General features: G+C 43.3%; 1 protein-coding gene across 1 annotated transcript in view; it reads right to left on the bottom strand.

Annotated features, from left to right (window-relative positions):
* Positions 1-24,322, bottom strand: part of FAM184B (family with sequence similarity 184 member B) — a 146,021-nt gene extending 121,699 nt beyond the window's left edge. The window contains exon 1 of the mRNA XM_023206976.2: positions 24,176-24,322. Coding sequence (XP_023062744.1) covers positions 24,176-24,322 — 147 coding nt within the window. The remainder of the gene's footprint in view (positions 1-24,175) is intronic.
* Positions 24,323-25,812: the final 1,490 nt, after the last annotated feature.

Raw genomic sequence — 25,812 nt, 5'->3', positions numbered from 1 at the left:
GTCTTATTCTCTCTCTCTCCAAAGAAATAAACAAACAAGAAAATAGGACACATCTCTAGGACACAGGCTATCCATAAGATGTTGTTAGGTATCACTAGCTTTGTGCGCATTGTCCTTTTAATTTTCAGAGCACTTAGAGTCCTAAAAGATGTCTGGGAAAATGGGAGTCTGATCCCTAAGTCCTCCTTGGAAACTCTGGCTTACCAGTAAAAGTCCCAGGGTGTTGCATAATTGCATAAGAGCCTGTTAAATTTCTCGGAAGAAATGCCCTTTCTCCAAGAGACTTTGGGATTTTCAGTTGAGTTGTGCTGTAGTGAACTGAAGGCTCTTCAAAGTCAGTGTCAAAGGTTGCTGCCACCTTGAATGGACAAGGACCTCACCCTAAGTCAGTAGCTCTCAACAGTTGATTTGCACAGCCCTCTCCCTACTAGCTAGGGAGAATTTGGCAGTGTCGGAGACATTTTTAGTTGAGGCCAGGGATACTGCTGAACAACTTACAACGCACAGGACAGCTCGTACAGCAAAGAATTATTTGGTCCAAAACATCAGTAGTGTCCAGGTGAGAAGCCTGCCCTAAGCCTAAGGTAGTGCCTAGGCTCTGTCGTGGTCCTCAGCTCACTGTCAGCACAAAGGGAGTTCCCTCACATGTCCGTATTAGAAGAGGAAGAGACAGCAGGGCGCGCTCTCTCTCTCTCCCTGTGTGCACAGAGGAAAGGCCATATGAGGACAAGGCCATAAGCCTACAAGTCAGGAAGAGAGAAGAACCCTCACCAGAAATCAGCCCTGCCAGTGCTTTGAGCTTGGACTTTCAGGCTCCAGACTGTGAGAAAGAAATATGTGTTGCTTAAGCTATGCAATCTGTGGCATTCTGTTATCATAGCCCAAGCAGATCTATACAGATAACAATACCTGGCTCTCTGCACCAGGCTCTCCAACCTGGCCCATCAGTCTTAGAATACCTAGGCCACCAATGGTCAACTATAATGACATAATGAGTTTTGTTTTTTTTTTTTTTGAGGTAGAGTCTCACTCTGTTGCCCAGCCTAGAGCACAGTGGCATGATCTCGGCTTACTGCAACCTCCGCCTCCCAGGTTCAAGCAATTCTCCTGCCTCAGCCTCCTGAGTACCTGGGATCACAGGCCACCATGCCCAGCTAATTTTTGTATTTTTATTAGAGATGGGGTTTTGTCATGTTGGCCAGGCTGGTCTTGGACTCCTGCCCTCATGTGATCCACCTGCCTCAGGCTCCCAAAGTGCTGGGATTACAGGCATGAGTCACCGCAGCTGACTTTTTGTTTTGTTTTGTTTTTCAGGCCTCAACCCACCTTACCTCTCCGTACTATCTACCACCAGCCAACACTCTCCCTCTCTTGAAAGGCTCTCCTCCTTTGCTTTCTAAAATACCACCTTCTCCTGCATTTCCTGTTACTTCTCTGAAGGATCTCAGGCGCTCTCTCTTTCATGGGCTAGCAATCCCCAGGGCTCTTGGTTTTGTTTTGTTTTGTTTTGATATGTCCTTCTCTTCTTCCTCTGCAAATTCTCTCTGGGAAAGCTGCCAAGAGACCTCTTTCTGTAAGAATCTTGGACAGTGTCCTCCATACCAATGAATGGAAGTATCCAGCACAGAATAAGCTTGTACTAAATATTTACTAAGTGAATACGTACATGAACAAATTAACAAAGTATCCCCTATGAGATGATAATTCCTAAACCAGAATCTCTGGTCTAGACATCTTTTTTGAGTTTCAGACTCACAAAAGATGCTCACAAGAATGCCACGTAACAAACTACCCCTTAAACTTAATGACTTACAATAAGACACATATATTCTCCTTTAGGTTAACAGTGGTTGATCTGATCTAGGCTGGGCATGGCTAGGGGGATCTGCCCTAAGCTTCAGATGGTGTGGGCTCGGCTTCAGGCTGTGAGCTGGATTCAGATCCGGCTTCACTAGGGCCAGGCTATAGAGCAGTGGCCACCAACACATGATATTGTCATGGTAATCACCAAACCACACAAGTACACTTAAGGCCTCTGCCTATGTTGGCATCCTCTAACATTCGATCAACCAAAGCAAGTTGCAAAGAGAAGCCCATTATCAATGGGATGAGGAAGTAAATCCTGCTCATGAGTTGGAGAGAGGGACAGGAGTGAGTGACTATTTGGTGAACAATAATGCAAGCATCCAAACTAGCACAACTGTACATCAAAATGCCTATAAGACATCTCCTTTTCGAATGTCTCACAAGCTCTCTAAACTCTCCAAGTTGTTTGCTAAGAGCCCGGTACTCTGCCAACTCCTTCCTGTAGAGATGGGTCTTCTCATCCATATCCTACTAGCAGGGGATGTTGCTGAATTTGGACACAACACCTAACTCCAACTGCCAACTGCCCTGACTTCCAAATCATTGCACCTTCCGGATCTCCTCACTGCCCCGGCCCACACAGCTGAACAGCTCTGCTACTATAGACATGTTCCTGACTCACTCCTGTGTTTTCTACGGTTTTTGGACACTGCATCCCTGGCTGCTGCCAATGGGATGTTCATTTCTCAGTTCCCATTTTGTTCAGTGCTAGTTCTTTCTTTGCCTGTCAACCCCAGCCAGCAAGATCCAGTCGTGCCTTGTGCTTCAGCTTGCCTAAGTCACAATGAGGAGACTGGATGCTGGACAGTCCTTTTGAGCACTGGCCTCCAACACTGAAAACGAGATTCTCTAAATTGGTTCTTCCTGGGACAGCACTTCATAGGCTCAGCAATGAGCCACCTCCCATAGAATTGACATTAGAATCCACCAAAGGGGAGAGAGATCAGCAAATGAGCTACTGTTTAGGTCTGCTTTCCTGGCCTAGCTTTCAGAGGGCACACACACACACGCACATACACGTACATGCACCTGTACTCAGTTCTAATCTTCTCCCTCATATTTATTTAGGCTGTTACCAGATAATTTGATAGGCTTCCTTGGGACAAATAGGCCCCGCTCCAGGGGCCAAGGACAGGAATAGCAAGTCTGGACGAATGCACTTTGGCAGCGTGAAGAGAAGAGGATTTGCAAGATGAATGTCGCCACTGTTGCTGGCTCTTGTCTGCTATATTAATTTCTCCCTTAAAAGAAAGCTGACCCATTTTTTCCAGCCCACAGCCCTAATGGACTCTTATTCAGAGGCCATCCTTCTCCCACATAAAGAGCTGTATTGTATTTAATGATAAGCCTTTTAATGGAATTTGCTATTTCTAGGTCTCTGGGAAAATGCCATTAATGAGCTAGGAAGTGCAAGGAACAGCAGATGTTTGAGGGGCAAGCTTTTTCAAGGGCAGACTACACTGGCAGGAAAGTGAACAAAAACAAGGCACACCTACTTTTTTTGTTGTTGTTATACCTTTTTGGATCTAGCTTGGCTTTACTAAAAATACCATCCAGACAAACGTTGTCTTCAAAATGTGAAGATATCACTCTTCATGCTCTCCACCCCTCCCCAACACCTACCTACATGTTTTTTACTCCGTCATCACCCACAAATATTTCTGTCATCCTAATCAAAACAAAATCAGCAGCATGCAAAACTAGACCAAGACCCATGGGTAAACTAAACAGGCTATAACATCTGTCACTCGTTTTCAAATCTGTCTTGGCTCAGTGCCAAGAGACTGAACACACCATGGAAAACGGAAGAGGGGGGAGATTAATCTTCCTTTTACTGCTTGGAACAATTCAGCTCTGGCCCCAAACCTGCATATTTACTCCTTAAAACAGAAGCTTGTGTTTAACCAAAAGTGCTCTCCTTCACAAAGCAGTTTATCGATCACCTCTTTTTATTCCACAAGGCCCCTCCAAATTGCACCTCTAACCTGGAAGGGCTCATCAAAGCACATGCATACATCCCTTAAGGGAGTTCTCATGTATTTTGCATCTCTTGGTATTTCCACTGGCACCCAGAGAGGCCTCAGTATGCTGTATTGGTTGGAGTTTTGCTGGCACACCCACCCTTTAATCTGTCTCTTACTAGCACCCACTGTTTCCTGGCATTAATGGAGGTGCTAAAGATGTAAGAAACATAAGACAAGGTTCTTGTCCTCAAAAGTTTAACAGTGAAAAGTCCAACTCATTTTATTGAATATTGTTGAGAGCGGGGCAGTGTGCTAGAAACTGTTGGGAGTTCAAAGATGAGAAAAGCAAAGTAAAGATCCTTGATCATGCTAAAGATTTGTTGTAGTCTGCAGCATCACGTGGGAGCTTGCCTAAAATGCAAATTCTCAGGCCTCACTCTTGAGCTACTGAAAGAGAAATGCTGCAGGTGGAGCCTGGCCATCTGTGTTTAACATAAACATTTGAGAAGCTCTGGCTTAAAGAACTTCTAGTGAATCCACAATCTCTCTGCTATCAGACAAGGTAAGACCAAGGCCAGGCAAGATGCCAAAGGCTGCAGGTCATAATTGTTAGTGGAGTCTTAAAAACGCTTAGTTGTCTGAGCCTCAATCCAAGATTTAAATTCACTGGTCTGATTTTTTGTTAAAAAAAAAAAGAAAGAAAGAAAAAGAAAACACTCTCTGGTTGACACTGATGATTATCAGAGAACTTCAGTAGAGTTCTAAGAAGGAAGAAGCCTTCAGTAACGGTGAGAAGGATATTGTGATGGAAAGTGAGTGTTTTTGTTTCCCGTGACTGCTAAAACGTCACTACAGATTGGGTGGTTGAAAATAACAGAATTTTATTCTCTCACAATTCTGAAGGTCAGAAATCCAAAATCAAGGTGAGCACAAGGCCTGCTGCCTTCTAAGCCTCATGGGGACAGTCTGTTCTCTGCTTCTTCCAGCTTCTGGTGGCTCCAGGCCTTCTTTGGCTGAAGCTGTTTCACTTCAGTCTCTGCCTCCATTTTTACATGGTCTTCTTCTCTTGTGTCTTTTTTTCTTCTGTCTCAAATCTCACTCTGCCTTTTTCCTTACAAGGATAGTTGCCATTGGATTTAGGACCAGCCCAATCATACGAGACTATCTCATTTCAATGCTTAACTTAATCGCATCGGCAAAGACTTTTTTTTTTTCCAATCAGGTAACATTTACAGGTTCCAAAGATTTGATATGAATATCTTTAAGGTGCTATCTGTTGGTGTTCCACAGTTAGTATCCGCCAAGTGCACAATTAGTACGAAGGAGCAGAGGCATACCTCATTTTACTGTGCTTTGCTTTATTGTGTTTCTCAGATATTGTGTTTTTTACAAATTGAAGGGTAGTGGCAACGCTGCCTCAAACAGGTCTATTGGTTTCATTTTTCAAATAATGTGTGCTCACTTTGTGCCTCTCTGTCACATTTGGGTGATTCTCATAATATTTCAAGGCTTTTCATTATTATATCTGTGCTGGTGATCTATGATCGGTGATCTTTGATGTTACTATTGTAGTCGTTTTGGGACACTATGAACCATGCTCATATAAGACAGAGAACTTAATTGGTAAATGGTGTGTATGTGTTCTGACTGCCCCACCAGTGGGCCATTCCCATTTCTCTCCCTCCTCTCAGGCCTCCCCATTCCCTGAGACACAACAATATTGAAACTAGGCCAATTAATAACCTTACAATAGCCTATGAGTATTCAAGTGAAAAGGAGAGTCATGCATCTCTCACATCAAATCCAAAGCTAGAAATGAATACACTTAGTAAGGAAGACACATTGACAGCCAAGACAGGCTGAAAGCTGGGCCTCTTGTGCCAAACAATTAGCCAAGTTGTGAATGCAAAGGAAAAGTTCTTGAAGGAAATGAAAAGTGCAACTCCAGGGAACACACAGGTGATAAGAAAGCAAAACAGTCTTATTGCTGAGATGGAGAAAGTCTGAATAGTCTGGATAGACCATCAGATCTGCCACAACATTTTCTTAAACCAGAGCCTAGTCTAGAGCAAGGTCCTAAGTGTCTTCAGTTCTCTGAAGGTTAAGAGAGGTGACGAAGCTGCAGAAGAAATGCTGGAAGCTAGCAGCGGTTGATTCTTGAAGTTTAAGGAAAGAGGCTGTCTCCACAACCTAAACGTGCAAGAAGCAGCAAGTGCTGACATAGAAGCTCAGCAAGCTGTCCCTAAAATGTAGCTAAGATCATTGATGAAGGTGGCTGCACCAAACAACTGATTTTCAATGTAGATGAAACAGGCTTCTACTGGAAGAACATGCCATCTAGGACTTCTATAACTAGAGAGAAGTCAAGGCCTGGCTTCAATGCCTGAAAAGCTTTGTTAACAAGGCTGACTCTCTTGCTCAGGGCTGATGCAGCTGAAGACTTCAAGTTGAAGCCAATGTTCATTTACCATTCCTATTATCCTAGGGCCATTTATGTATTTACTTACTATTTTTAAGACTGGGTCTCACTATGTTGTCCAGGATGGTCTCAAATCCCTGGGCTCAAGTGATTATCCCACTTTAACCTCCCTAATAGCTGGGATTACAGGCGTGTGCCAACACGCCTGGCTTCTTAGGGCCCTTTAGAAGTATGCTAACTTGGCCAGGTATGGTGGCTCATGCTTGTAATCCTAGCAATTTGGGAGGCTAAGGTGGGCAGATTGCTTGAGCCCAGGAGTTCAAGACCCGCCTTGGCAACATGGAAAAACTCTGTCTCTACAAAAAACACAAAAATTAGCTGGGCATGGTGGTGGGTGCCTGTAGTCCCAGCTACTTAGGAGGCTGAAGAGGGAGGATTACCTGAGCCAAGGAAGTTGAGGCTGTGGTGAGCCGTGATTGTGCCACTGCACTCCAGCGTGGGTGATAGAGTGACACCTTGTCTCAAAAAAAAAAAAAAAAAAAGTATGCTAAATCTATTCTGCCTGTGCTCTATAAATGGAAAAACAAAGCCTGGATGACAGTACATCTGTTTACAGCATGGTTTGCTGAATATTTGAGGCCCAGTGTTGAGACCCACTGCTCAGACAGAAATATTTCTTTCAAAATATTACTGCTTACCCACAAGGCACCTGGTCAAACAAGAGCTCTCATGAAAATATACAAGGAAATAAATGTTCTTGTCATGCCTGCTGACACAATGAATTCTGCAGCCTATGAATCAAGGAGTAATTTCAACTCTCAAGTCTTATTATTTAAAAATACATTTTATAAGGCTAAACCTGCCATAGACAGTGACTCCTCTGATGGATCTGGGCAAAGCAAACCGAAAATCTTCTGCAAAGGCTTCACGATTCTAGAGTCCATTAAGAACATTCATGATTCAAGGGAGGAGGTCACACTATCTACATTAACAGGAGCTTGAAAGAAGTTGATTCCAGGCCTCATGGATAACTTTGAGGTGTTCAAGACTTCAGTGGAGAAACTAACTTCAGATGTGACAGAAATAGCAAGAGAACTAGAATTGGAAATGGAGCCTGAAGAAGTGACTGAATTGCTGCAATCTTGTGATAAAACTTTAGCAGATGAGAATTTGCTTCTTATGGATAAGCAGAGAAAGTGGTTTGAGATGGGATCTACTCCTGGTGAAGATGCTTTTGTTGAACGTTGTTGAACTGACAACAATGGCCACAGAATATTACACAAATTTAGCTAATAAAGCAATGGCAGGGTTGGAGAGGATTTACTCCAATTTTGAGAGATTTTCTACTATGGATAAAATTATATCAAATGACATTGCATGTTATGGAGAAATCTTTTGTGAAAGGAAGAGCAAATTGATGTAGCAAGCTTCATTACTGTCTTATTTTAAGGAATTGTCACAGCCACCCCAACATTCAGCAACCACAACCCTGATCAGTCAGCAGGCATGAACATCCAGGCCAGACCCTCCACTGGCGAAAATATTACAACTGGCTGAAGGCTCAGATGATTGTTAGCATTTTTTAGCAATGAAGTATTTTAAAATTAAGGTATGTGCATTTTTTTAGACATAATGTTATTACACATTTAATAGACTATGGTCTAGTGTAAATGTAACTTTTATATGCACTGGGAAACCAAAAAAAGTGTGTGATTCTATTGCCATATTTGCTTTACTGTTGTGTTTTGGAACCAAACCTGCAATATCTTCCAAGTATGCCTGTAAGAAACTGGGCTTATATTGGAAAAACAAAAACAAACAAAACCAGAGCCTGCAATTCAAAGGGTAAAGTCATTATGGTGGTTTTTCAAGATATAGCAAAGTCATGTCTTTTTAGGAAAACCTATGTAATGCTCCAGGCATGGTGGCTCATGCCTATAATCCCAGCACTTTGGGAGGCTGAGGTGGGCGGATCACGAGGTCAGGAGATCAAGACCATCCTGGCTAACACCATGAAACCCCGTCTCTACTAAAAATACAAAAAATTAGTGGGGCGCAGTGGCGGGTGCCTGTAGTCCCAGCTACTTGGAAGACTGAGGCACGAGAATGATGTGAACCCAGGAGGCGGAGCTTGCAGTGAGCCGAGATCGTGCCACTGCTCTCCAGCCTGGGCAACAGAACAAGACTCCGTCTCAAAAAACAAAACAAAACAAAACAACCCGATGTAATGCTCCTTCTGCTTCAGAAGACTGGGAACAACACTATTCCTGATGATATCAAAGATTCACAAGTAGATATTTCTGCTTCATCTCCTAAAGATCCTACAGCTATACTTCCTAAAGCTTCCACAGCTAACAAAACGACTTCCTCAGGAGATCAGGGACAATGTCTTGTCCCTGTGAGAACAGCAGTATGCTTTAATTCTACTGGACCGCTGGGCTATGAGAGAGGCACTTGTTTCTCTGATACCTTGAGAAACCTAGGATCATTTTCCAGATCTATCTTCTTTTCCTGGAGGCTCAGAATATAGGGAGTAACTTCAAACAGATCCATTAGACAGTCAAAGTACAAACTGACAGTCTGAACTGTGATTATGTCAATGCAATGTGAAAGTAATTCTGGGGTCAGGAGTGGTGGCTCATGCCTACAATCCCAGTATTTTGGAAGGCCAAGGCAGGAGGATTGCTTGAGTCCAGGAGATCAAGACCAGGCTGGACAACATAGCAAGACCTTGTCTCTACAAAAAATAAACAAAATTAGCTGGGTGTGGTGGCACACATCTGTAACCCAGCTACTCAGGAGGCTAAGGTGGGAGGATAACTTGAGCCCAGGAGGCCAAGGCTGCAGTGAGCTATAATCATACCACTGCACTCTAGACTGGGCAACAGAGCAAGACCCCATCTCAAAAAAAGGAAAAAAGAAAGTAATTCTGCCATTGTCCCTGAAACTACGAGTGTTGCTCCCATGGAATTCTTCTAGTATTTGGATGGTGGGAGGAGAGTAATAAATGGCTTTTAAAATGTCAAGCTTTGTAGTTACCAAGTCAGGACCTCAGCACATCTTGTCTATCGGATTGTTTTTAATCACTAAATATTTCTTTTTCTAGGCTGGTCTCTTCCAATCTTCCTGATATTCTTTCATGGGCATTACCCGCAACAAAGGTGAATTCTGCTCATAGGAATCTACCTCAAGGAAATATCTAGCGAGTGTGCAGGAGTAGAATCAAAAGAGGGGCCACTACAATATTGATTATAATATTGATTATATTAATATTGATCATATTGATAATAATATCAATTATATTAATATTGATAATATTGATTACAATATCAATCATATTAATATTGATAATTTTGATTATGTCAATCATATTAATATTGATAATATTGATTATAATATCGATTATATTAATATTGATAATATTGATTATAATATTGATTACATTAATGTTGATATTATTGATTGTAATATATAATGACAAACTAGGATCAACCAGAGTGGCTCACAATGAGGGATTATCTCAACATAACTTCCATGATCCCTCGTACTAACACTATTTTCACAGTTCTTAGCAGCATATCAAAATTATAATTCAATTTTTGTATAAAAACAGGAGAAGCTCTTTGGCCAGTCTGCCTTCAGCCAACATGTGGATAAACTGATACGCTTCAGCCTCTCTCTGCTCACACTGCCCCCTGTTTATGCTGGTTGTATCTGTTGTTGTAATTATGTAATTTAACACTATGGCAAGTCAATTACATATGGATGTGAAAAGAAAGTTGTTGTTCCTATGAAAACAGGTTTCACTGCTTTGGAAAAACTCAATAAAGGCAAATTGCTAAAGGAAGAAAACCTGGTATCAAATTATGGGTGACAGAGAAGTGAAAAAGACTGGGAAACAAGTTTTAAAGGTTTAGGAGAATTCTGAACTAGATTGTTTTACGTGTGTTTTAGATTCTCATTCTTCACGTAAACCAAAACGGGAAAAAGTACAAATGCATGATGGTCAAGGTGACCTTACCTTGGATCAGGCTGGAACAGTCCCTGTTTACCTCTGTTGTTTCAGCGCTCTCTCTGGATTAGTGCCTCCCTCCCGCCCCTTTTGGGTCTCAGCAGAGTCCTGGTCTGGATAAGAAATTAAAAGATCACCCTAATTATGGATGTACTTTAAACAAGACTAATAAGGTAGAGTGCCAATCAACAAGCCATTCCCAAAGAACTGAAACTGAGTCTTCAATTAAAAGATTAGTGATCCAGTGTTTATTTGCATGCTTTAAATTAGGGGTTTCAAACTTTTTCTATAAAGCTAGTAGTTATTCTAGGCTTTATTCAGTCTCTGTCATAACTATTCAGAGTTGCTATTTTAACACAAAAGCTACGATGGAAAACCTGTAAATGAATGGGCATGGCTGTGTTCCAACAAAATTTTTTTCATGGATACTAAATTAGAATTACATATAATTTTCCAAGTGTCACAGAATGTTCTTCTTTTGATTTTGTTCCAGTATTTGCAATTTCTTTTTTTTTTCTGTTTTCAAATTATTTCTTCGAAGATATCAAGCAATTAAAAATGTAAAAATCATCCTTGACTTGGAACTCATATAAAAATGAGCAGTGGGCTAGATTTGGCCTGTAGGCCATAGTTTTCTGACCCCCCCGACCACCGCCTTTTTTTTTTTGAGATGAAGTCTCGCTCTTGTCGCCCGGACTGGGGTGCAGTGTTGTGATCTCGGCTCACTGCAACCTTCGCCTCTCAAGTTCAAGCAATTCTCCTGCCTTAGCCTCCAGAGTAGCTGGGACTACAGGCGCACACCACCACGCCCAGCTAATTTTTGTATTTTTAGTAGAGATGGGGTTTCACCATATTGGTCAGGCTGGTCTTGAACTCCTAACCTCAGGTGGTCCACCCACCTTGGCCTCCCAAAGTGCTGGTTTTATAGGTGTGAGCCACCGCGCCTGGCCTTCTGACTCCTTTATAAGTTTAAAAATAATATTGTGTATGTGTTAGCTTTTTTCTTTTATGGTCGGCAGTTTTCAATTATCCAAAATGTCCAAATGACATTGAATAAGAGGATCTCTATTACTATATTTGTTCGCAGTTTTACTACTTTTCTTGCCTATGAGGTCCACAAGGTAAGGGATTTTATCTAATACATAACAGGTGCTCAGTAAATGTTTCTTTCCCTCTTTCTTTCTTTCTTTCTTTCTTTCTTTCTTTCTTTCTTTCTTTCTTTCTTTCTTTCTTTCTTTCTTTCTTTCTTTCTTTCTTTCTTTCTTTCTTTCCTTCTTTCTTTCTTTCTTTCTTTCTTTCTTTCTTTCTCTTTCTCTCTTTCTCTCTCTCTCTCTCTCTCTCTCTCCCTCTCTCTCTCTCTCTTTTTTTTTGACATGGAGTTTCGCTCTTGTTGCCCAGCCTGGAGTGCAATGGCATTATCTCAGCTCACTGCAACCTCCGCCTCCCGAGTTCAAGCAATTCTCCTGCCTCAGTCTCCCAAATAGCTGGGACTACAGGCATGCACCACCACGCCCAGCTAATTTTGTATTTAGTAGAGACGGGGTTTCTCCATGTTGGTCAGGCTGTTCTTGAACTCCCAACCTCAGGTGATCCTCCCACCTAGGCCTCCCAAAGTGCTGGGATTACAGGCTTGAGCCACCTTGCCCGGCCAGTAAATGTTTCTTAAATGAATGAAGTTAAATTATGCAATCTCCATACAACAGAGTACTAACACAACCATTAAAAATTATATGTAAGAGTTCAAGATTTATTGTGAAGGGGGAAAACAAAACAGGTTACACAATAGTTACATATAATACAACTCTGTTTTAAAACATACGTGTCTCCCTTTGCAGGGGAAATCATCTAGTAGGGTATGCATAAATGTTAATAATCATTATATCACTATACTTATAGATTTAGGTTGCTTTAAAAAACTTTTTCTTTGTGCTTATCTATATTTCTGAGTTTTCAAAAATGGGTGTGTTTTCTGTCTGATTGATTTCCCATTATTGTTTTTGTTTTACCTTATAACTCTGGTTCCCTGAAGGAATTTGGATCTGATCAAATGGAGGCACCATGTCTGAATGGATCCTGTCATTGTGGTCAGGGGCCGGAAGTGACTAAGTTAGATATAAGCTTGGGAGGGAGTGGGTAGAGACTACTTGTCAGAGCTGGTCAGTTTCCTAGTGCACTTAAAAAACTTGAAATGAGATGCTAGACCTCTTGAGTTCAAGGCCAGAACCTTGAATGAGGCCTCCCCACTCTCCTATAAGATGACCATAGTCCCTGGTGAAATTTGATATATTATTCTAAGAGCAGTGGGAGGTCTAAGAAGAATTTTGTTCATTTAGTCTATAAACAAATACTTGCTGGGTGCCCACCACTTGCCAGACACTGTTCTAGGCACTGGGGATATAGGAGAGGACAGAATAGACAGAAATCCCTACCCTCAGGCAATACACCAATAAAGGAAAAAAGGCAGATGGAGCTGAGATAGTCTCAGAGTGGGGCAGTGCAGCAGCCGCATTAGTCTGAAGAGGCATCTGAGCCAAGTTGGCTGAGTCTGGATCAGGCAGAGGAAACCAAGAGGACAAGGGGCCGCAGTGGCACAAGCTTGGCACAGGAGAAGGCCTGAGAGAAGGGTGGTGTGGCAGAGGAAATGAGACTGAGAGGCAGACAGGAGCTACCTCAAGTGACCACGATAAAAAGTTTATTTTTTTTAAATACATTTTCTTCTAAGTGAAAACACATTTTCTTCTAAGTGAAATCAGAATTGAAATTTCATCCCAAGGGAAGCCAGTGGTAGGTTTTAAACAGATGAATGGCATGTTCTGGTTTATATTTAAAAGATAATTCTTGCCGCTGTGTGAGTGGGCAAGAGTGGACCACGAGGCCAGTGCAGGCGTCATAGCAGGGGTTGGCGGCCGGAGGAGAAGGTGGCCTCAACTATGGTGGAGGTGGAAATGGAGAACGGAGGTGGACTTACTCATGTTGTTTATGAGGTAAAGTCACCAGGACTTGACTCAGAACTAGTTTTTTGTTGTTGTTGGTGGTGGTGGTGGTGGGTTTTTGTTGTTGTTTGTTTGTTTGTTTGTTTGTTTTTCTGAGACAGAGTCCTGCTCTGCCACCCAGGCTGGAGTGCAGTGGCGCAATCTTGGCTCACTGCAACCTCCGCCTCCCAGGTTCAAGTGATTCTCCTGCCTCAGTCTCCCGAGTAGCTGAGATTACAGGTGCAGACCACCATGCCCGGCTAATTTTTTTGTACTTTTACTAGAGACGGGGTTTCACCATGTTGGCCAGGCTGGTCTTGAACTCCTGACCTCAGGTGATCTGCCCGCCTCAGCCTCCCAAACTGCTGGGATTATAGGCATGAGCCACCGCGCCTGGCCAGAACTAGATTTAAACAGGAGACAGACCTGATTCGAGTTTCGTTTGTTTTCATTTTAGCAGCTTTATTGAGATATAATTCTTATACCAGGAAATTCACCCAAAAAGTATGCAATTCAATGGCTTTCAGTATCTTCAGAGTTGCGGAACCATCACCACAACCAATTTTAGAACATTCTCATTACCCCATAAAGAAACCTTGCATCTGTGAGTCACACTCCTCTTTGTCTAAGGGATGAAAGATTTCTTTTTGTATTTATCTATTCCTCAGTTGATGGACATTTAGTTGGTTTCCACCTGTTGGCTATTATGAATAATGTTTCTATGAACATTCTTGCATCATTTCTCTTGGGTATATACCTAGGAGTGGAACGATAATCACGTCCAAGCATTCGAGGAACTGCCAGACCATTTTCCACAGCAGCTGCATCATTTTATATTCCCACCCACAGTGTATGAGGATGCTGATTCGGTTTTAAGATCACTCTGGCTGCTGCGTGGAGAAAGGATAGGAGGAAGGCTGGGGCGAGGCAGGGGAGTATTGGGGGCACTGTGGAAAGTGGAGAGACCAGAATGGTTATGCAGAAGTTCAGGGATCTGAGCAGGGTTCAAGGACATTCAACTTAAGGTGCACTTCGTACCGTTTACGGTATGGTGCAAAGATTCGTGAGAGCTCTTTACACAATGAATCACATCGTTAAATTAAAAGATTCCAACAAAGAGGGCCTGTTAAAACAGATCTGCCGTTTTCAAGTCTAGAGTCCTAAAGCAAAGTGGTATGGAACTGGTTAAACATCTGTCCCCAAACAAGCTCCTGCAAGCAGGAGGATATTTTCAGAAAAGTAAGAGGAGCCAGTGGGTGCAATACGATTTCCACACCTTGAAGGCATGAAAACACAGGGCTCAAGTGACAGCCTGTTGCTGAGGACTCTCATGGCAACAGGCATCACTCCTCCTGCCCTACAGAGCTGCCCTGGCCTCTCAGCCCAGAGGAGAGCTGGCTTGTTTCCAAGTCTGACAACTGGGCAGCAGTCCTTGACTCTCTGAAGTTCCTCCAGTTCAGAAAGGGATGGGAAATGAACATCTGTCAAGCTTCAGATGTGCCCCACGCTGGGTTATAAATGACTTTTCACTTACATCCCTTATATTGGTGAAGCCTCACAACATATCACCAGGGTGGAAAATTTTCCCCCAATTAAAGATGAGGACACTTGGCCCCTTTGCATGCGGAGGTCAGAAAAGGCCCCTTTGCATGCGGAGATCAGAAAAGGCCACTTTGGAGAGATGGTCATTTAGCTGATACCAGCTCCACAGGGATCCAGAGGAAGAACGTTCCAAGTTTAACCCCCAAATTATTCATTTGCCCTCTAGATGTCTTCATTTTTATTCTTATTTAATTCTAATTTATATTCATTAGTATAAATAAGGGTGAAAAGTTGCCCTCTAGAAACAAATCAAATTTAAATTCATTTAACATATAACTTTGAATAGAAATTATAATTATTTTTCCTTATTATTTCTGATTTTAAACTCGGACTATTCTCCACTACATCTTCCAATCCTATACCCATCACCTCCCATCCCCCACCCCCATAACAGAGACAGTATTACTGTATCTATTAGTGTGTCTTAATAGACGGGTAAGGTTCTGGGACGTGTCTCCCCATGGGGACATGGGGAGACATAGTCCTCATGGTCTGGCTGTGCCACTGTGCAGGAAGTGGTGACTTTGACCTCCTGAACCTCCCATTGAAGATGTATCTACAGATAACTACCACACTGCCACTCAAAAGTTTCCCACTCTCACGTTAATATGCTTTCCCAAATAAAGGAATTAGTTTTCACTATAACTCTGTACCAAATTCCTCAAAGCTAGACTCATCCTAAGATCTGTCCGTTGGATCTTCAGGATGGCCCAGTAAATAACATTTCTCTTCCCCACTGATCTAATTGAAATGCAAGACCAAGGTGTGAGGCTGCTTTGAGATTATCACCGTTTTATCAACTAAAGTTAATACTGGAGATTGTGGTGTATATCCACTGGCAAGCTGAATTCCTGATGCTTATCCATCTGGTCACAATGCTAGGCCAGGGCAGCTCTGCCTGCCGGGTGCACCTACCCCTGTATAATTGATGTGTAGAAGACAATGTGTGCTTCTACAGACAGATCACTCCAGGAACAAGCAGGGTGGAAGAAGCAAGAGTTCTGTAGGCCCAGTCCCTGCTCCAAACCTCACTAATTACATATTTCCCCTTGCGGTGGAAAAAGTAGTAAAAGTAATTAAGAGGGGCTGTGGAAACATCAGGATGAACAGGGAAGAAACCTCCCCACCTCCCTCTCTTCAACATACACACATCCAGCGCTGGATTCTGGATGTCCTGCTCTGTCAATATATATTAATGTGATGTTGGGCAAGAATATTGACCCTTTCCCGGGTCTCAGATGCCCCACCCCCTTTCTCAATTAGAAATGGTTCTTCCCTCCCAGCCACGCAGAATTGCTGTGCACACAAAGGATGAGTAAGTATTTCAAAGGCTTTGCAAAGTATGTAAAACTAAAGAATCGTAAGGTATTAGTAACATGGAGAAATTGCAGCCACTTGACTCAGCATTCGCTCTTGCAGGGTCGTCTGACTAACTGGCAGAGATCCAAAACAAGAATGAGTGAGAGGGTCCCATGAGGTTGTTTGACTCCTTATACTTGAGTTTGGCAGCTTCTGGCACTAAGACGCCTGCTCATCTAATCCTGGGTATATTTCCTCTAGCTGGTCCAGATAAGAGGTAGTGCCCTGGTATCTGCTTCTCCTGTGCATGGTCTGGGTTCCCCAGAATCAGCCTTCAGTTTGAGAGATGGTTCTTGTAGAGGAACACATGCTATTCCACTCATTTTCTCGTTTTAATATAAAAGAGTCTTCATTAACACTCATTTGGGGTAAGACATTCTATTGTTCCTTGAACATGGGAACTGGGGAATCCCCGGGTAGGAGGCATTCCAGTTCTTCTGGGGATGAGGTCATGGAGAGAGCTGCAAAATGAAAAAACTGGGGCCAGGTGTGGTGGCTCATGCCTACAATCCTAGCACTTTGGGAAGCCAAGCTTGGATGATTGCTTGAGCCCAAGGGTTTGAGGCCGGCCTGAGCAACATAGTGAGACCTTGTCTCGACCAAAAATGTTAGCTGGACATGGTAGTGCATGCCTGTAGTCCCAACTACTCAGGAGGCTGAGGTGGGAAGACGGTTTGAGCCCAGGAGGCAGAGGTTGCAGTGAGCTCAGATCGTGCCACTGCACTGCATCCTGGGCGACAGAGCCAGACCCTGTCTCAAAGGCAAACAAAAATACAAAACCCAGCTGGAGAGTGCTAGGAGGGTACAAAACCAGAGAGAGGTGGACACAGGCCCAGAGGCAGGGCAGGGCTGGGCAAATTTGCCTGATGCTTTCAAGAACAAAAGCTTCCCAAAGGCTTTATTTAAGGGGGAATGGATCTGGAACCTCTTCTTCCAAATACCTCCTCTGAGTACACTTTACCGTTCCATCCTTCCCCTGCTCCAAACCAGTGGTTCTCAACCCTGTCGGCATGTTGGATGCTCTTGAAGAGATCTCAAAAAAAATACTAATGCCTGTCACCATTCCCTCTTCTTCTTGTAAGATGGGCCTGGGCCCTTGTATGCTGTTTGGTTTGCCTGTTTTAAACTTTGACTTAGAAAGAATCTCAAACTTAGGAAACAACCGACAGAAAAAGAACAGTACAAAGAACATCCACGTACTCTGTAACTCAGAATCGCCAATTTTACCCCATTTTGTCTCATTTAGCCTTTATTCTATTCCCATAATCTGTTTTCTACATTATGAAATGAAATGCTTTGAGAGTAAGGCATCATACTTCCTTAAACGTAAGATCATTTCCTAAGAATAAGGCTGCTGCTTTTTTTTTTTTTTTTTTTTTTTAGATGGCGTCTCACTCTGTCGCCAGGCTGGAGTTCAGTGGCACGATCTCGGCTCACTGCAACCTCTGCCTCCCAGGTTCAAGCGATTCTCTTGCCTCAGCCTCCCAAGTAGCTGGGACTACAGGTGTGCGCCACCATGCCCAGCTAATTTTTGTATTTTAACTTTAATTTTATTTTATTTTTGAGACAGAGTCTCACTCTCTTGCCCAGGCTGGAGTGCAGTGGTGTGATCTCAGCTCACTGCAACATCCGCCCCCTGGGTTCAAGCGATTCTCCTGCCTCAGCCTTCTGAGTAGCTGGGACAACAGGTGCGTGCCACCACACCCGGCTAATTTTTTGTATTTAGTAGAAATGGGGATTCACCATGTTAGCCAGGATGGTCTCAATCTCCTGGCCTTGTGAACTGCCCGCCTTGGCCTCCCAAAGTGCTGGGATTACAGGCATGAGTCACCGTGCCCGGCCTTTTTTGTATTTTTAGTAGAGATGGGGGTTCACCATGTTGGCCAGGATGGTCTCGATCTCTTGACCTTGTGATCCACCTGCCTTGGCCTCCCAAAGTGCTGGGATTATAGGCGTGAGCCACCGCGCCCAGCTAGAATAAGATATTTTCTTGCATAGTCATAGTACAGTCAACTCCAGTAAACTTAACATCGATACACTTTCTTCTTCTTTACCTACCGTCTGTATTCCAGTTTTGTCAACTGACCCAATCATCTCCTTGTAGCAATTTTTCCGGTCAGTATAAAATTCAATCTAGGACAGGCACTACATTTAGTTGTCCAGTCTTTAACTGGTGTTTGAGTCTGGCTCTATTGCCCAGGCTGGAGTGCAGTGGCACGATCTTGGCTCACTGCAAGCTCTACCTCCCAGGTTCACACCATTCTCCTGCCTCAGCCTACCGAGTAGCTGGGACTACAGGGGCCCACCACCACGCCTGGCTAATTTTTTTTTTTTTTTTTTTTTTTGTATTTTTAGTAGAGACGGGGTTTCACTGTGTTAGCCAGGATGGTCTCAATCTCCTGACCTCGTGATCCACCTGCCTCGGCCTCCCAAAGTGCTGGGATTACAGGCATGAGCCACTGCACCCAGCCTAACTGGTGAGTTTTTAAAAGCTCTCTGAGTGGAGGCTATTATCTTAAGTTAAATAACTCAGGAACAGAAAGTCAAATATCGCATGTTCTCACTTATAGGTGGAAACTGAATAATGTGTACGCGGGAACACAGAATGTGGAATAGTAGACAATGGAGACTCCAAAGGTGGGAGACTGGAGGGCAGATAAGGAATCATAAATAGCTCACTGAGTACAACGTACCCTATTCCTGTGATGGTTGCACTAAACATCCAGACTTCACTACCACATATTGTATCCATGTAAAAAGCACATGTACCCCCTAAATTTATACAAATTAAAAATAAATAGATATTTTAGAATATTTTGGATACATTGGTATAGTAAAAAAATAAATAAGGGCTCCGTGGGTGATTTTAAGGTGCACCTTGGACCTTGGGTCACTGTGTAAATGAATATTCGTTTATTACACTACCACATATTGAGTGTCTACTAGGTGTAAAGTGTTATGAATAAAATTAAGGAGCTTATTACTTTCAGGACATACTATCCACAAGTCAACTATAATATCAGAAGGATGAGTATCATGAAAGAAATATTAACAAACCTATGGGAGGAAATGATAATTAAATTGAACAAGCTTACTGAGGATCTACTATGTGTCAGACATTGTACAAACTGCTGGAGAAATAGTTGGATACGTAAATGCAATTAATACACAGTTAAAAATTAATGTACACATTCTTTTTTTTTGAGACAGAGTTTCGCTCTTGTTGCCCAGGCTGGAGAGCAATGGCGCGATCTTGGCTCACCACAACCTCCACCTCCCCAGATCAAGCGATTCTCCTGCCTCAGCCTCCTGAGTAGCTGGGATTACAGGCATGCACCACCACGCCCAACTAATTTTTTTCATATTTTTAGTAGAGACAAGGTTTCTCCATGTTGGTCAGGCTAGTCTCAAACTCCCGACCTCAGGTGATCCACCTGACTTGGCCTCCCAAAATACTGGGATTACAGGCATGAGCCACGGTGCCTGGCCAATTAACACATTCATAATCACAAAAGTAAGGTTTTAAAAAGATTTTCCTTAGAGGAGGTGGGGCTCAAAACATAAGCAGGATTTTACTTTTAGAGTTGAAGACATTTCAGGAGAGGAAACTTCAAGAGGAAAACTGGGTGAGTGCACAGTGGAGTAAGGAAAGAATCGTACTTCACTTTGACCTGAGAACTGGGTGCAGTACTAGGAGATTGTGCTGAAGAAGCAGGCTGGAGAATGCATGGTGGTACAGTCACTTCGTAAAACAATTTGGCAGTTTCTCAAAAAATGAAAAGTTATCATACAACTTAACAATTCTGCTCCTAGGTATCTAACCAAGAACACATAAAGACTTGCACATGAATGTAATGTTCATAGCAGCATTATTCACAAAAGCCAAAAAGTAGAAACTCAAATGTCTATCAGCTGATGAATGGATAAATAAAACATGGCCTATTCATACAACAAGATAAATAAGTGAGTAATAAAAAGGAATGAATTAATGATACATGTTACAATGTGGATGAACCTAAAAGAATTAGATGGAAAGAATAATATATTATATGGTTTCATTTAGAGATAATTTAAAGAGATAGGAAGTAGATGAATGGTTGCCTGGGGCTGGTGGCAGGAACAGGAACTGACTACAAATATCCACAAGGGAAGATTTCTTTGGGGTGAAAATGTCCCTAAAACTGGATTATGGTTATGGCTCAATGACTAAAACAATGTTGAATCACTTAAAACAGGTGAATTTTATGGTATGTAAATTATACCTCAATAAAGCTGTGAAAATTTTAAAAACTGTTAAAATTAGGCAGAAAGAAAATAGGAAGCGCAATCTTAGAAATAAAAAATATAATTATTGAAATTCAAAAAACTTAATAGATGGGAAAAACTCTGGACTGGACAAATTATTTAGAAGACTGGCAAATTGGAAGGCAAGGAATTCACCAGGATGCAACACAAAGACAAAATCTTTTTAAAAAAAGTAACATCTCAGGATATCGATAGTGAGGCTTCCTCACTTTCCTAATGGTAGTGCCAGAAAAGATAATGGAGGTAATGGCTAGGAAGCAATATTGCAAGAGAAAATCAGTAATAATTTTCCAGAATTAAAGAAAGCACATGCACCCGTGTAATCCCAGCACTTTGGGAAGCCAAGGCAGGAGAATTGCTTGAGTTCAGGAGTTTGAGATCAGCCTGGGCAACATAGTGAGACCCTGTCTCTACAAAATTTTTTTTTTTTTTTTTAATTAGCTGGGCATGGTGGCTCATGCTTATAGTCCAGCTTGAGTATGGGAGGTCAAGGTTGCAGTGAGTTTTGATCACACCACTGCACTCCAGCCTGGGTGACATAGTGAGACACTGTCAAAAAAAAAAAAAAAAAAAAGAAGCACATGATAATCCTCAAAAGACAGTACCTACCTCCTACTTTTGCAGAGGATAAAGATAAACTAACACCAAGACAGTTCTAGAAAACCTGCTGAACAGTAAAAATAAATAAAACAAATCTGAAATGTTATCAAGGAGAAAACGCAGCTTATTTACAAGGGAATGAAAATTAGATTGGCAGTAGAAGTTTTAACCAGCAACACTTAGTACCAGAAGACAGTGGAGTACTATCATCAATGTGATGTGGGAAAATAACTGTTCACTAGAATTTTATATCCAAATAAATGATCATCCAACAGTGAGGGCAAAATTAAGGCGTTTCCAACAACGAATTCCCTCCCATACCAAGGCACCTACAGAAAGAACTATTAAAGGATGGATTTCAGCCAGAAGAAAACTGAACCCAAAGGGAACATTGTAGATTCAAGAAAAAAAAAAATGAGCAGAAAAGTTGATAAAATGTCAGTAAAGTTAATTAACTTTTAACTATAAAAACTATTTTTAAATTTAAGAAGTAAAAACAGAATGTGGTGACACATGCCTGAACTTTGGGAGGTCAAGGCGGGAGGGTTGCTTGAGGCCAGGAGTTCGAGACCAGCTTGGGCAACATGGTGAGACTTTATCTCAACAAAACATTTTTGAAAAAGAAAAAATTAGCTGGGGGTGGTGTTGTGGACCTGTTCCTAGCTACTTGGGAGTCTGAGGTGGGAGGATCACTTGAGGCCAGGAGTTTGAGGCTGCAGTTAGCCATGACTGTGCCACTACACTCCAGCCTGGGTAACAGAGGAAGACCCTGTCTCTTAAACAAACAAACAGAGAAGTAAAAGTAAAACTATAGGCACCAATAACAAGATGGCAAGGAAGGGGCTGTTAAATGAGTAAAGTATACAAAGTTCTTTCATGGGAAGAAACAATTACATACTAACTTTGTTAGAAAAAAATCAGAATTAAGTATATATGTTGAAAAATAAAAGACGATTCTGAGAAGAATAGAAATAAAACCCAAAGCTCTCAAACCAGCAGTGGCATATGGATCACTTCACTACTCTGATAGAAGGCAAGAATGGAAGCAAAAGAAGCAAGGTAAAATAATGGTAAATGAAAAACGCAAGATCCGATGGAAGAAAAGCCCAAATATATTAGTAATCACAATAAATGCCTGTGGATTAAATTCACCTGTCAGACATACAACCAAAATAAACCTCAGAGAAAGATTAAATATGAAGATATGGAAAATAATTCACATACAAATAGTAGCCAAAAGAAGGGTGGCCTATTAATAACAAAAACTTCTAATTTAAGCAATTAGCATAAAAATGGTAAACAGAGGCACTACATAAGGATCAATCATCATTTCTAATGCAGAATATACTTTAAGAAACACTGCCTACTGTGCGCCAAGCATCATGTATGCCTTCTATACTGCTGTGTTTTCAGTGCTTGGCACATAATAGGTGTGCCATAAATATTAATGAGTGGAATTATTGCTATTTTATATTGAAATGATCTGTTTATGTGTTTGTCATACCACAAAGGCAAGACCATATCTTACTAATTGTTATGCCATCAACATTGAGCATAGCAGTTGGCACATAGTAGGAATTCCATAAGTCCACACTGAATTCAAGGATCATCTTGTCTATAAAATCTCCTCTCGCAGTTCCTTCCATACCGATTTTTCCTTTGTTTCTACTTCTATAGAACTCGTAATTGGAAGCACCCAATTTAGCACCCAAGATATAGTCTTCTAGCTTTCACTCAATATTTCAAATCTTGTTTCTCCAAAACTATTTTAGATTCTTTGAAGATAGGGAAGATGCCTTGCACTGTGCCAAGTGCCTTTTCAGGTACTTGAATAAATACATGTTTTGGTTGGTGTCACTATTTAGATGAATGTAGGTTAGATCAATAGTACCGGCTATACATGCCAAGGACTCTAAGGGCTGTCTCCAATCTCTTTTTTCATCCCTTGACCAAAGAGAGCCCTCTTCGGAGACAGGCTCATGTGCGAAGAATGTGAAGTTAATGAGACAGGTGGGAGAAGGCAGCTAGTGTTCAATTCCAAGACTCTGCTCTGTTCCTCCTGGCAAAATAGTGAGGTTGGCGGGACAGGGGGAGGGGAATGTCTGTGATCCCACAAAACGTGTGGGAAGTGAGAGGGAGATGGTGAGGAAAGACAGCATGTTCCAGATGCCACAGGACAGAGCTGGACCTGACCTTTCCCTGGTGGGCATGGCACCAGGAGTGTATTATGAGACCAAAAGGAAACCCCAAAGCAAACAGCTAAATTCATCCACTTGAAACCTTGTGTGGGAGACAGTGAGGGATGTTGTTCTCCATCTAGACAAGGCACAGAGGGGAGTCTGTGACAAGGAGCTCCTCATTGGGGAGCTGCAGAGGGTTAACAAAGAGCACTGGTGGCATCTTTTTGCTGGTCTTCTTGAAAAAGACATAGTCTGGGAAGGTTCAATCAGGGCTCTGCAGGAGGTAGGGAGGTGGGTTGGCTGATCGACCTCCCAAGGTCCTTCCTAATCCCATAATTATTTGGTGAATCGTGCTCTTCTCCATTTATGCTCCTACACACGTCTGCACCCAGTTTGATAGTAAGTCCCCTAGGCTGCATTCCAGGTTTAGTACGGTGCCACGCAAGCTGCTGGCACTCAACGAATGACGCAAATATTTGTTGAATGAAGGAATACATGGATCAAGTGTTTAAATAGCGCCCACATGACCTCCCCAAGCTGTAAAGTATGGCAGTTGAATGAAATCACAACATTCTAGGCACTTGAGCAAAGCTGGCGGAGACACACACACACACACACTCGATTCACATTCCCACCTTGGAAAAGCACAGACCACCTGCTCAGTAAGTAGGCTGTGCGAGTTTCCTTGGCAAGGATCCTCTTTCTCTGCTGCTTTAGGATGGTGCCTCTAGAAGGTCAAGTCACCCAGATTTAGGACCGCTTCCCTTCCCCGTTGGCCTCCGAGACAAAGTTTCTGTCTGGATTCGGCCCGGGCCTCCCGGGAGGGACATCCTCTCTCCCTCCCGGCTCCGGCGCCCCGGGCGTGCAGCTCGCTGGCCCGCTGCGCCCCACCTTACCTTGGTGAGCTGGGCGATCTTCTTGCACATTTTCACGTGCATCTCGGGATAACAGTCCATTCTCCAGCTCGCGCCACCGCGGGCGTCGTCTTTGGAGCCCGGGCAAGTCCCGGGCGGGTTAATTTTGCTTTTGAGAGCAGAAGCCATCACTAAAACGCGCCCAGCACTCAAAGACTCTCTCGCTCGTGTTCTCCCTGCCCACCGGGTGCACGTGCGTGCGCGCGCGGGCGTGCGAGCGTGTGGGTTTCTCGGGAGAGGTAGTACTGCAGTCCCGTCGCCTGCACCGCCGCGTGGCCCCAGCTTCCCGAAGGTCTCCGCCTTCCGGGCCCACCCGCGCGCCCACCCTTTCTCCTCTGGCTGGTTGGCTCCGCGGGCACCCGCACCCTGCGGCAAGGCTCCGGCGCCCGTGTGCACGTGTCGTTGGCGATCCGTCTGCCGCTCCCCAGCCAGTGCAGGTTTCGTGTGCAAGAGGAGAGCTTCCGCGGCTAGCAGCCGCCGGCCTTGGGGGGTTTGCGCTGGGCGGGCACGGCGCTCTTGGACACGTGGGTGGAGCGCGGCCCTGGACTCGGTGGCGACGGACCCTGCCAGAGGTGGTCATCCCGGGCCAAGGAGGAAGAAGAGCCTCCGGAGCGGGACAGGGCACAGTAACCCGCGGCTTCCGAGTCTCCGAGCTGAGGGCGGAGATGGGGGTGGGGGACGAGATGCTAAGAGAGGGGCGGGTAGGTCAGGACGAGTCACCGGGACTCGAGGAGGTGTGGGACCCGGAGCGCACGGTGTGGGCCAGCGCTTGAGTTGCGCGAGTGCACGGCGGGGCTGGGGATGGCAGCCTTCCTTTCTGGATCTTGGAGAGGAGCCAGGACATTGCGGGAGGATTGCCGGAGATGCCTAAACAAAGAGGAGAAACCAAGGGGATGGCAGGGTGCGGGTGTCCGAAATCTGAGATGAGAAAGTGCGAAACGCATAATGCGGGAAGCGGTAGGAACGCAAAGACAAAGTCTTTAGGGAGGTAGAAAGGATGGTGGCAGGTGCAGGAAAGGAAGAAGCAAAGAGGAACGGAGCAGTTAGATGAGTAACAGATGGAACTGAAAATCTAAGTAAACCGAGCCCATTGAAAGTAAAGTGAGTTGTCCAAATCCACACTACTGGCCTTGGGCAGACGAGCCAGACTGTCAAGTTTTCGGATTCTGAGCTGGTGTCTGTTTAGTGTTTGGTGAGGGGAGAGGTTAGTGGGCCAAATTTCTTTCTGGCATGTTCTCTGGTTTCAGACAGTGGGCTTTAAGGGAAAGTGACGGCACCGTGATCAGCTTTTCCTAAAGCTCGAATAATAGCGTCTTCATGATCGTTTGCATGGTGAATGTATATCATTTATACATTGCCTTATATTAGAAATTTTAATAGTTTCATAAACCAAACAAGCTTCAAAGGGTCTCAGAAACCACAGTTCCACCCATCCATACTGAAGGTAACAATATCCATTTTTGTCGGTGAGGAAAACTGACCCAGAGAATTTGTACCAAGTCAGGCAATTACAAGTAGAACTGTTTCCGAAACAGACATTCCTATTCTAGATTCTGTATCAAATGACCAACCTTGGTTTCTGATTTCTAGTTTACCATCTTAAGTTCTCTTTTTAGCAC

Source organism: Piliocolobus tephrosceles, chromosome 3, assembly GCF_002776525.5.
Source record: "Piliocolobus tephrosceles isolate RC106 chromosome 3, ASM277652v3, whole genome shotgun sequence".
NCBI lineage: Eukaryota > Metazoa > Chordata > Mammalia > Primates > Cercopithecidae > Piliocolobus > Piliocolobus tephrosceles.
The sequence above is the reverse complement of the archived record's forward strand: the minus strand, read 5'-3'. Positions and strand labels throughout refer to the sequence as shown.